At 42.7% G+C, this 12,986-nt stretch overlaps 1 protein-coding gene across 1 annotated transcript; it reads left to right on the top strand.

Moving 5' to 3' along the window:
* The first annotated feature begins 863 nt into the window (after nucleotides 1-863).
* Nucleotides 864-10,955, top strand: LOC148047858 (E3 ubiquitin-protein ligase TRIM15-like). Its single transcript, XM_087707789.1, has 4 exons — nucleotides 864-984; nucleotides 4,794-4,889; nucleotides 6,963-7,061; nucleotides 10,265-10,955. The coding sequence occupies exons 1-4, from the start codon at nucleotides 915-917 to the stop codon at nucleotides 10,783-10,785; spliced, it is 786 nt and encodes a 261-aa protein (XP_087563915.1). The 5' UTR covers nucleotides 864-914; the 3' UTR covers nucleotides 10,786-10,955.
* Nucleotides 10,956-12,986: the final 2,031 nt, after the last annotated feature.

Below are 12,986 nucleotides of genomic sequence, written 5' to 3'. Positions count from 1 at the left end.
GATTTCTTTTATTTATAGAATACCTTTTTTATTATTTTGGGGGGATTTTTACTTTTAAATTGTTTATAAAATGTATTTACTACAAGAAATGTTCCTTTTTGCAAATGTGATATTTGCAAATCTTTGTGATGCAATATGTTCAGACCAGGTTTATGTGTCTCAAAGTGGCTGCTATTCTATGGGCAGGCCAGGTTGGTGCAAGGCAGCTTTGCCAGATTTGGTGTGTTTCACCCTCATTGAATTTTATATCGTATAAAGAATGGAAGGAGGAAGGAAGAGAAAAAAGGAGGAAGGGAGTGAGTGAGGAAAGAAGAGGATGGAAGGAGGGAGGAAGGAAGGAAGAGAGGGAAAGAGCAGAAGACAGATAAGGTGAAGGTAGATAAGCAAGAGGAATGAAGGAAGAAGTGAGGAGTCTCGAGGAGGGGGAAAACATTTAGTGACCAAAGTTACAATGGCATTGAAAAAGTGACTGATGACCATTTTTCACACTTAGCGACCGTTGCGACCATTTTTCACACTTAGCGACCGTTGCGACCATTTTTCACACTTAGCGACCGTTGCAGTATCCTCATGGTCACGTGATCAAAATTTTGTTTGGCAACAAATTCGTATTTATGCTGGTTTCAGTGTCCTGGGGTGACCTTTTGACAAAAATTTTTTTTTTTAATCAAGCCCCCCCCCCCCCCGGTCAAGGGTGTCCCTCTTTTCCAATCTGAAAATCTGGTCACCTTAATTAAGGAATAACCCTCCCACTCCCCCACACTCTTTGAACGAAACATCATTTATAGGGCTGGGTTTCTGAAGGCAATGATGTAATTGCTTCAGACCGGCTGTTTCAGAAGCTCAAGGAGTTAGCGGTTTCTCTTTTGAAGACTGTGAAACTTGCAACTGCCGTTAACAACAAGCTCTGGAAGATGGATGTAGATGGACAAGTGTATATGGATGCCCAAAAAAGAGACTTGCCAGCTTCTAAACAGAGCAAAGGTAACGACTTAAAGCTCCTTTTACTGCCCTCTGCATGTGGGTAGTATTTTTTTTAAAAGCAATTTAAGAAGATGGTGAAAGTAAATCCAATCCCTAGGACTTTTATGTTTTTTTAAATATCATTTTTATTCAGCATTTTTAAACATTAAGATCACAATTGTGTAATCACAATTACCCTTTTACAGCTTTCCGCTATCGGTATTCTTTTTTTCCCCATTTAGGCTTCCTGTTGTTGTTGTTGTTGTTGTTGTTGTTGTTGTTGTTATTATGGGGCATGCATAAATGCCTAATGTCCCTGTCCTACTGTCCCCATTTATTTGTATTCATTTCTTTCATTTATATCCATGTTTATATTTATACCTGCTATCTTGAACATGTTTGACAAACTAATAAATACAAATATTAATATTATCTACATCTGTAAGCTGATTGGAGACTCCTTTTAGACTTTCTGAATGAATTGGAAAAATATGTTCTTATGATTTATGGTTTTGATTATGAGAAAAAAAAACTGGATAGTAGAAAACATGAAAGACTTTTTTTTGCAATTATAGGTAAAAATAATTTTATAATTGTACTTATATTTATTGCAAAGGAAACCAGAAGTTTCTTCTATTTCTTTGTCATTCATTCTTTCTGCACTTTTTCTTTCTCTCCTTGCTTCTTCTATTCTTTACCTGTGTTATTTTAAGTTTTTGTAAACTTTAAATAAAATTGTCATAAAAACTGAAGTTTTTTATTGATTGAACTTCCTGTATTTCAACTTCCTATGTTCTAACAACTTTTTGGTGTCTGTATTCCGGCTTTTCATATAACTTTTTTTTTTTTTACAAAGTGCACTTTAAAAAAAAAATACTCCTTCCTTGTCAGATTTTTATGAGCTACATTTCATACTGTTTCCCTCTTCTCCACCATCTTATGATCAGGTCATATTAGGCAGATGAAACATTGTAAAAGCAAAGAAGATGGAATACATGGCAATGCCCATATGATCTGAAGTTTCTAAAAATAAGTGTGTGTTCTTAAGTTAAGTTTACTTCATTGTCATTGCACCTTGTACAATGAAATTAAATGCCGCCTTCAGGTTACATCATACATAATAAAACTATAAAAAATGTAACAAAAACACACATCCTTCACATTCTATACAATTTTGTCAGTCTTGTGACAAGGAAAGGAGAAACAAAGCCAGGGGAATCCACTAACCATCTTCCTTAACTATGTGGTCTTTCCTTAACAGCCGTGTGCAGCAGCTGCCAAAAAAGCCAACACAGTTCTAAGCTGCATAAACAGAGTGACAGAATCAAGATCACGTGAAGTGTTAATACCACTTTATAATGCCTTGGAATACTGCATTCAGTTTTGGTGACCACGATGTAGAAAAGTTGTGGAGACTCTAGAAAGAGTGAAGAGAAGAGCAACAAAGATGATTAGGGGACTGGAGACTAAAACATAGGAGGAACGGTTGCAGGAACTGGGTATGTCTAGTTTAATGAAAAGAAGGACTAGGGGAGACATGATAGCAGTGTTCCAATATCTCAGGGGCGGCCACAAAGAAGAGGGAGTCAAGCTATTCTCCAAAGCACCTGAGGACAGAATAAGAAGCAACTTAGAACTAAGGAGAAATTTCCTGACAATTAGAATAATTAATCAGTGGAAGAACTTGCCTCCAGAAGTTGGGAATTCTCCAACACTGGAAGTTTTAAAGAAGAGATTGGACAACCATTTGTCTGAAGTGGTGTAAGGTTGCCTGCCTAGGCAGGGGGTTGGACTAGAAGACCTCCAAGATCCCTTCCAACTCTTCTATTCGGTCCTGTTTGTCCTGTCCTATCTTATCCTATCCTATCCTATGCTATCCTATCCTATCCTATCCTATCCTATCCTAACCCTTTTAGGACAGCACCATCCACAGGTCTCCTTCCTGGAAGAGAAGAAGACCTTTAGATTTTATGCTAGAAGACTTTCTAGGCTGCTCAAGAACAAGTGCAGGGCTCTGCCTCTAGAAAAGATCTCTCACCGAAAAGATTCAAAGCATAGCACTTCATCCCCATAATGTTCTTTGCTAAGTTGCACCTGCCTACAATTCCTTTTCTCTACAAAAACATATAGTCAAGACAGCTACACATAAGGAAGCAACCCTTCCTTCATGGCTCCCACTTGTGGCTGAAGTGGGATTAACTGTTTTCTGACCTAGGCTTCCCCGAAAAACACAAAGCAGATTCCCGGTCCTGACAAACCCCTTTTTATTAAACGAAAATGAATTCCTCTCATGTACGTTCTGCAAAGGCCTGGTAAACAGTCTTTCAAAGGTGAATTTATGACCACAGACCTTATCTAGCTTGGAAAGCTGCCATGCAAATACTTTCCATATGCAGTGCTGTGCAAGGAAAGACTTGGCACAGAGTCTCTGAGATTCATGGATAGATCTTCACACTCCTGAAACGAATCTAACGACCAAACGAATGTATTGATTCCTGCAAAAGCCCACTCTCCTTTTGATCCTCTTTTATTTCCTATGGGAGGGGCCATTCACCGTCCACCTGTGGCTTTATTCCCAAGTCGACCCTGATTTCTTAGCTGTTCTTTTCTTCTGGCAGCTCTGCACATGTGCACACTGGAAACAGGCTCCAGCTGTTCCTCTGCCTCGCTGCTGTGTAGCTCTGAAGGCAACTGAGAACTGCCAGACGGCCTTGGCCCCATCTCTGCCTCCGATGCAGAGCCCTTGTCCAAGCCTTCCCCAGCCTCCATGACTGGCCCATGTTCCTCCCCAACCTCCTCACTCTCCGACTCTGCTTCCAGCTCCACTGGCTGCTGGCAGGCCACAACAAGCTACTCTGGAAGAAATTATCCATAGGAAAGACCACACGATCATTTTTGGCCTTTGCAAAAGCTGCTGCCTATTTATCATTTGTTCATTGTCCTAAGTCTTCCCTTAAGGCCTTCCCAGAAAATCTTTGGAAAGAGGCGACCTATTTAGCTTCTAGGTGCAAAACTGGACTGCCGCATCTCTCGGTTTTATGTTTCGTTTTAGCATCTACTTTGAAATTGTTCTTAGGACTTTTATTTCTGGTTCTTATGGTTACAATAGGCTCTGCTGAGGAATTAGTTAAACCAAAAGGAAATACAGGAGAAATGCAAAGCAATCTCTCCTTCAGCAGAAAGGAAATGGAAAACCTTTTAAGAAGAGAGAGGACAGCCACTTGCCTCAAATTTTATAGGGTCTCCTCCTTGAGCAGGGGGCTGGACTAGCTTCCCTTCCAGCTCCATTGTGATTGAAAGGGTAGAAGAATGATGGACCCCAGTGGTGAAATTCAATTTTTTTTTACTACCTGTTCTGTGGACGTGGCTTAGTGGGTGGGGCAGGGTCAGGATACTGCAAAATCTCCATTCCCACCCCACTCTGGGGCCAGTCACAGGTAGTATTTGCCGGTTCTCCAAACTACTCAAAACTTCCACTACCAGTTCTCCAGAACCTGCTGAATTTCACCCCTGATGGACCCCCTTTTGTAACTCTGTCTTCATATCACACAATATAACAAGAGGAACAGAATTTGTAGTGCAACAAACAATGCTACTTTCATAATTTCAAAAATGAGATCCTGTGGACACCTGTGGCATCTGCTTTATTTCCCCATCTAATGCCCCTGTGAGGAAGGTTTGGGCTGAAAGAGTGAGCCTGACCCTCAAATTGTGAGTTTCCATGGCTGAATGTAAACCTGGGCCTAATCCCAATATTTTAATACCCCACAACACAGTTATGGAAGCTGGTGGAGGGATGGAAGATTAAACTCTATGATTACTATCCACAGGTTGCTCCTTTAATTTCTGCTGCAAGATTACGCTTGGCATTTCGATGGTGGGAAATTTAGCTCTGGCTGTGCTTTTGATTCTTTTCGTTCGTGGAGGTAAGACAAGTTCTGCAGTCTTCTCCTAGCTTGTCATGCTTTTTTTCATGCTGCAATGCATTGTTATAGAGATATACAGAACCATATTCGCACCCAAAATATTTTATTTATTTCTTTAATTATTAAATTCAGAAACCACTCATCTCCCTCAGAGGGACTCTGGGCAGCACACAAATAAAATATTAAAATATAAAAACTGTATATAAAATGTTTAAAAGAGACAAGGATAAGTAAAATTCAACGTCAAAAGTTAATCAAAAGGGGAGGGGAGAGTTTTCAGGATACTAACCAGCCCAGAGGTGGGTTGCTGCTGGCATTACTGCCAATTCGCGCACAAACCAGGTGCATTTTCGCATTTGCAAATAAAATGGTTTGCACATATGCAAAACCTTAGAAAATGAAAAAAAGAACAAATAAATTTCTGCACTGAAAATTGTTCTGCACATGCGCAGAACCAAAAAACAAGATGGCGGCCACATTGGAGAACTGGTTCAGGGGCGTGGCAGGCCTGGGTCGCTGCCGATTCCAGCGACCCAGGCCGCAAAACCACTACTGGTTTGGCTGAACTGGTCCAAACTGTTAGGAACCCACCTCTGAACCAGCCCCATGGCTGTGTGCTCCATTGTGTACTCTAAGCAAGACCACAGAGCCATGTTTTACATCTTTCCGAAAGGCCAGGACAGCAGGGGCCAACCTCACCTCCATGGGTGGGTAGAATAGCAATAGCACTTAGACTTATATAGAGCTTCACAGTGCTTTACAGCCCTCTCTAAGCAGTTTACAGAGTCAGCATGTTTCCCCCAACAATCTGGGTCCTCATTTTACCCACCTCAGAAGGATGGAAGGCTGAGTCAACCTTGAGCCTGGTGAGATTCGAACTGCCAAATTGCAGGCAGCCGTCAGGCAGCAGAAGCAGCCTGCACTCTAACCAATAGCAGTAGACTTATATACCGCTTCATAGGGCTTTCAGCCCTCTCTAAGCGGTTTACAGAGAGTCAGCATATTGCCCCCAACAATCTGGGTCCTCATTTTACCCACCTCGGAAGGATGGAAGGCTGAGTCAACCCTGAGCCGGTGAGATTTGAACCGCTGACCTGCTGATCTAGCAGTAGCCTGCAGTGCTGCATTTAACCACTGTGCCACCTTGGCTCTTAATAATAATGACCTGCTGATCTAGCAGTAGCCTGCAGTGCTGCATTTAACCACTGCGCCACCTTGGCTCTTAATAACCAGTGCGCCACCATGGCTCTTCAGGATGTTCCAAAGGGTGGGGAGAACAGCACCAGTCAGAATTGATCAATGGGACCCACAACATGTCTTCCCTGCTTTGATCGAGTGGGAATGGCTGATGTAATTGGACAAAGATGATACTGTAGGTAGCCTAGTCCCCTGCCATATAGGGCTTTAAAGCAGTGGTGCAATTTAAATATTTTTACTACAGGATCTGTGGGCGTGGCTTGGTGGGTGTGGCAGGGGAAGGATACTGCAAAATCTCCATTCCCTCCTCTCTCTGGGGCCAGCCAGAGGTGGTATTTGCCGGTTCTCCAAACGACTCAAAATTTGCGCTACCGGTTCTCCAGAATCTGTCAGAACCTGCTGAATTTGACCCTTCTTTAAAGGTCATAACCAATACCTTGAATTGGACCAGGAAGAAAACTGGCACCCAATGCAGCTTCTGCTGGAAAGGTGTCATAATCCCTGCTCTTTGGGTGCCCAAGTTTGCCTGCCCGGCTGCATTCTGTACCAGCTGAAGTATCTGGGTACTTTCCAAGGGTAGCCCCATGTAAAGCACATTGCAATAGTCTGAACAGAAGATGACCACGGCATCAATGACCGGGCAATTAATAACTTGAATTTGCGAATTGGGCTCATTGGTGAGGAAATGCTTTAAAATGACTGAATCAGAGACAAAACAACTCTTGATATTTTACTCTTATTCATAGGGACTTTGTTTCTTAAAATAACGCCGAATACCAAAAGTCCAATGGGTTTCCTACTCCCCTGAACCACTTGTGAACCAATAAAAAACAAATGGTGGTGTTGGATGGCATTGAACTCATATTTTTTTTTTAGATTTGCAGGTTCGTGCTGTTTCAGAACCTGCACCTTACCATATCCGGAGTTGCATGCTAAACTGTATTCCTTGTCAATCTGCTACGAACAGCATAACAGGTAAACTCCAACTGCTCTAGCATTGAGCAACATAGTTATTCCTCTTTGTGGGTTCGAAGACATCCAAGATGCGGTGTCAAAGCTCACACACTGGTGAAGTGTTTTCAGAAATAAGACTTTGCTCCAGTGACAGGGTGAGCCAGTGTCCTTTGAAGCTGCACTGTGGTCATTGTGGCTTCCCAGCAAAAGGGGCGTCGGGGTGCAAAATAAAGCAAAGGTCATCTGATGTTGCTCAATGCTGAAGACCTTTTGGGGGAAGGACGATAATGACTCCAAAAGGGATACCCATTAGCCTTTGGCAGTTATTATGCTTTCCTCTGGCTGTATGCATTGCTTAAGAAGTTGGCCATTCAGTTGCAACGGGACCTAAGGACAGTGGTGGATTTCAATTTTTTTTAGAACCTCTTCTGTAGGGGTGGTCTGCTTTGTGGGAGTGGCTTGCTGGCCATGTGATCAGGTGGGAGTGGCTTGGCAGCCATGTGACTGGGTGGGCCTGGCCAACTTGTAAAATGTGGTGAAATTCACTTAACAACGCTCTTGCTTAGCAACCAAAATGTTGGCTCAGAAACTCTGGCATTTGAAGCACACAAGTCTTAAAGCTGTCAAGCTACAAGGCCCTTGCACCCCTAACCCTTTGGAAAAAAAACCCCAGGGGTGTTCAAACTTGACAGCTTTAAGACTTGTGGACTTCAACTCCCAGAATTCCTCCAGGCATGTTGGCTCAGAAACTTTGGCATTTGAAGCATGCAAGTCTTAAAGCTGTCAAGTTATTCCTCTTTGTGGGTTCAAAGACATCCAAGATGCGGTGTCAAAGCTCACACAGAGCCCTAATAAAAAGTCCCTTCTTTGTTTTTACACTTCCCACATGACATATGTTGGAAGTGTAAAAACAAAGAAGGGAATTTTACCATCTATGGTAGATATGTGACAAAGCAAAAAAAAAAAAAAAAAAAATTCCACTCTAGTCTTTCTGTCGGAGGTAAGAAATTAAGTTGCTGGTGTTTTTCTCCCTTTGGGCACAATCCAGCATAAAGTAAAATGCTTTCTTCAGGTATCAAGAGGAAATATGTCCATCAGAGGTTTCCAGATAAGGCCAGTTTGAGGAAGATCCAGGGGTCAAAATTTTTAGCAAGGTGTTCTCTGCCCAGTTGGGTGGGTATGGCCATGGTGGATGTGGCCTAGTTGGCCTCCTGCACCAGAGCGGGGTACGTGTGCTTTTTGCTTTCCTCGAGCCTCTGGGAGGGCGAAAATGGCTTCCCCAGCTCTGGAGGACCTTTCGAACTTCCGGGAGGCCCATTTTTCACCCTCCCTGAGCCTTCATACACACCCTGCACTTACCCGCATCCAAAATGGGTGGCGTAGGGACTCCTGGGAGGGGTAGGATGGGCGGGGCCAGTCAAGAGTGGGACTTGGGGGGGTTCTCCGAACTACACTGAATCTTAGCTAGAGGTTTTCCCGAACCCCTGTGAACCCCCAGAAGTGAACCCCTGGGAGGATCTATTTCAAGCCCATCCCCAAAAGTAAAGAATTGGAAAAGTAAAGTGATGCACTTGATGAATAAAAGAAATGTGCGCCTTCCAGTGAAACAATATCAGCTACCTGTCAGCGTTCCAAGTATCATGTAGAATTAAATCAGAGTCAAAGGCAAAACGATCCTTAAAGTTCCAATTTAATAAAGCAGACATCCTAGCATTATGCTATGAAATCCCAATACTGGAAATGACATCACAATTCCACCCAGTTAAAAGTTCATGATCTTGTCCCCACACCCACAATCCATCACATGGTCCAATCTTCTTCTTCCACGCTGGCATCCACACCCAGCTGCTTCTGGTCATGTGTACTAGTGCGGAGACAAAAGACTTGACTTCTAGAAAAGAATGTAAACAATACATTCCACAATCCTACTCCTTCTATTCCCCCCTCCCATCAACTATACTAATGAAACAGCATAATGAAATAAGGGGAAGTGTGGCAGGCCGCAATTCTAAAAGAATATAATTGCAGACCTGACACTACCTGAGAATGATTGTAAGTTAAAAAACATAGCTGTTCAAGGCTACTTATAAGAAGTTCACATCTTGAATTTAGATCCACCTGTAATTTAAAACGAGACCTCCATTTGTAGAGGAATGGTGTCAGGGTTCCAAATAGCAACCTCAATCCAATAAGAGTCTGAGGCAAAGGATTCTTCAAAGTTCCAATTTATTAGAAGAGCCATGATGGTACATCTGGGAAAACCCAAATCTGAAAGCTTCCAGGTTTCCACCTACGGTAGTTGAAATTCAAAATCCTGCCCCAGTACCCACATCCATCACATGGTCCAAACATTCATTGCCACGAAGGAAGATTCCTCCCATCCACATCTGTCTAGGTGCAGGGACAGGATGACCTTGACTCCCTGAGAAGGAATGTTATTTTGGCTACATATTTCCCGTGCTCCATACAGTCCCCCCTCCCAATTTCCCACAGAAGAGTATGTTTGAATATGTGTCAGGCTTGAGGCCTTATACAAAGATGGCTTCCAAGCTTGACAAATGGTTTATAAACACACACACAGAGACACACACAGACACACACAGAGACACACAGACACACACACAGACACACACACAGACACACACACACACACATTTTGCAAAACCCAGGTAACATTTCTACAAAATATGAAGTCTAGTTTTTTTTTTCTATTGCATCTGGAGTCCACTGATAGGGTGTCTGTAAAATAGAAGGCTTATTGTATATACCGTATTTTCGGACTATAAGACACACTGGTATATAAGATGCACCAAGATTTCAAAGAGGTAAGTCAGGAAAAGAAAGGTTTTGTCCTCCCTGGCCCCCAGGAGCATTCTGCAGGCTTCATCAGGGCTTGGGGAAGGCAAAAATGCCCCCCTTTTTCAGCGCTGCTGAAGCCTGCAGAGTGCTTCTGGGGAGTGGGGGAAGTGAAAAACATCCTCCTTTTTTGCCCGTTTTTCACAAAAATGTGATAAGGGGGGCGGGGCTTCAGGAAAGGCCAAAAACAGCTGTATTTGGTGTATAAGACGCACCAACATTTCGTCACCCTTTTATTGTCATTTACTCTGAAAAATACAGTAGTTGAACAATTGCTATTTTCCCCAACCAGCTTATAAGAAAAAGTAGATGGCACACAAAAGATGGTAATTCCTTCTCCCCAAAACTGTTTTCTTTCTTCCACACAGCAAACCTGACTCTGGATCCAAGCACAGCTCACCCCCAGCTCTATGTATCTCCAGATTTGAAAAGCGTGAGATGGAAAGAAATGAAACAGCAAGTGAACACCAGTCCACTGAGATATGAACTTTTGGCCGGCGTCCTAAGCCAAGAGAGCTTTAATTCTGGGAAGCTTTGCTGGGAGGTTGAGGTGGTGGAGGAAGGGGAATGGTGGGGGGTGGGAATTGTTAGGGAATCTGCAAACAGAAATGGGCAGATTCTTTTCGATCCTCGAGGGGGTTACTGGGGAGTGCAGCGAATTAACGGGAAGCACCAAGCCATCACTCATCCCAGGACAAATTTGACACTGAGTCGTTCGCCGAGAAGGATCCGAGTTTCTCTGGACTATTCACAAGGCCTCATCGCATTCTTTGATGGTGACACGAATGCTGAACTCTTCACTTTTCCTAAAGCAAATTTTGCTGGAGAGAAGGTTCACGCTTGGTTCTTGATCTATAAGTGGAATGGACAGCTTCTCCTCCATCCATGAGATGGTGAAGCAAAGGGGTCATCATACTGAAGAAATGCAGACTGTCTGCCTTCAGCTCTCCTTCATTCCTTGTGTTTTTCCATGCCACCATTGTCATGGGTGTATTTGATTTCCTTTGACCTTCCTTTTCCCTGAATAGCTGAATTATCTTCTAAATAGAGTATAGTATAGTATAGAGTAGAGTAGAGTAGAATAGAATAGAATAGAATAGAATAGGAAGGCATCTCAGAGGTCTTCTAGTCCAGCCCCCTGCTCAAGCAGGAGAACCTATACCATCTCAGACAAGTGGCTGTCCAGTCTCTTCTTTAAAACCTACAGTGATGGAGTGCCCACAATTTCTGGTGGCAGGCTGTTCCACTGGTTAATTGTCCTCCCTGTTTGGAAGTTTCTTCTTAATTCCAGGTTGCTTCTCTCTTTGATTGTTCCTAACCATTATTTCCTCTTCTGCCTTCTGGTGCTTTGGAGAATAAGGGGAAAAGGGGGACAAAAGAGGTCTCCAGTGAATGAGCAAATAGAATACAATAACAGAGTTGGAAGGGCCCTTGGAGGTCTTCTAGTCCAACTGCCAGCTTAGGCAGGATACCCTACACCACTTCAGACAAATGGTCATCTACTCTTCTTAAAAATTTCCAGTGTTGGAACATTTAGAAGTTCTGGAGGCAAGTTGTTCCACTGATTAATTGTTCTCCTTAGTTCTAGGTTGCTTCTCTCCTTGATTAGTTTCCACCCATTGCTTCTTGTCCTACCCTCAGGTGCCTTGGAGAATAGATTGACTCCCTCTTCTTTGTGGCAACCCCTGAGATATTGGAACACTGTTATCATGTCTCCTCTAGGCCTTCTTTTCATTAAACTAGACATACCCAGTTCCTGCAACTGTTCTTCATACGTTTTAGCCTCCAATCCCCTAATCATCTTTGTTGCTCTTCTCTGCACTCTTTCTAGAGTCTCCTTCTACCTCACTTTCCTCATATCTCCCAATGCCAACCCTAGCCAGCTAACCAAGTCAAATATTTAAGGGATGAAATCCCACATTTTTTCAGATATTCAAATAACAAAAAACAACAGATCCACAAAGATTAAAACACAGGGGGAAATGGATATTTCTGAGAAAGACCAGCAAAGGATAGAATGGAAAGGAATGGAAAGGAAAGGAATGGAATGGAATAGAATAGAATAGAATAGAATAGTTGGAAGGAACCTTGGAGGTCTTGTAGTCCAACCCCCTGCTCAGGCTAATTCTAGGACCAGTAGGATATTTTTAAAAGAAAGGGGATGTTTTAAGAGAGGACTATGCCAATGTACTTCCAGATCGCTATGGAAGGATCTTAAATGTTTTTGAAGTCTTCACACAATGTCCTCATCACTTTCTGAGGGCCAGCTCCTGCATGTTCTTTCTTCCACTAATCTCTGAATTTAGGGGCTCAGCAATGCATCTGCTAAATTCCTTTTTCAGTGCTTTTTAATATTACTCCTTGGCCAAAAGAGAAGAAATAATTGAGCCCGCTGGTCAATTATCTAACAATCAAAATATCAAAGGGGTAAAATCATGCCTTGCTTTTAGCAAGTTGTGAAAAACCAGCCATGTGTTTTGAGCAATAAATTAGATTATAAAATTCTGTCAGCATGACTCATCATGTTGTTTGCTGTGAATTGGAAGGAACCTCATCACCATCTGGAATTCACCCATTATGAATAATGCCAATTGATGAGATCTATAAGCCCCAAATAAACTACATTTTGGTAGGCAAAGAGTAGATGAAACTGAGATCTCCTCTAATAGTTTGGAATCTGGAGACAAAAATCATTTTTTCCTGCCTTCTCAGGGAAACCCCAAATCAGGTAAGTCTGGAAATTGCTGTAGACTCACTGGAACACAAAGGACTTTCTTTTGCTTTCCTAAATTAACTTGACAGAGTGTGTTAGATAATTACTGTCATCCTATATGGAATTTCCTGACACAATTCTACACCTTAATCACTCATTGCTTGTGTGGGGTATATTTACACCATACTCAGCAAAAGCCCTTGGTTCTTTGGTATATAAACCAGGGCAGAGGTGGGTTGTTCCCAGTTCGGCCCAGTTGTTCCCAGTTCGGGCAAACCAGTAGTAGTAGTAGCAGCAGCAGGAGGCTCCACCCACCCACCAGGACACATCACGCATGGGAACCTGAACCGGTAATAAAAAAAATTGGCAACACACCA

Source organism: Thamnophis sirtalis, unplaced genomic scaffold, assembly GCF_051295495.1.
Source record: "Thamnophis sirtalis isolate CommonGarterSnake01/CBP01778 unplaced genomic scaffold, rThaSir2_p1.2 scaffold_3, whole genome shotgun sequence".
Classification (NCBI taxonomy): Eukaryota; Metazoa; Chordata; class Lepidosauria; order Squamata; family Natricidae; genus Thamnophis; species Thamnophis sirtalis.
Note: the sequence above shows the minus strand (reverse complement) of the source record. Positions and strands in the feature narration are given on the sequence as shown.

Excerpts from the sequence above, each read along its gene's own strand:
- LOC148047858 (XM_087707789.1), top strand. The coding sequence starts at position 915 with ATGGATGTAGATGGACAAGTGTATATGGATGCCCAAAAAAGAGACTTG. Across the intron at positions 985-4,793 it reads AGCTTCTAAACAGAGCAAAG|GTTGCTCCTTTAATTTCTGC; the intron begins GTAACGACTTAA and ends TACTATCCACAG. Across the intron at positions 4,890-6,962 it reads GATTCTTTTCGTTCGTGGAG|ATTTGCAGGTTCGTGCTGTT; the intron begins GTAAGACAAGTT and ends TTTTTTTTTTAG.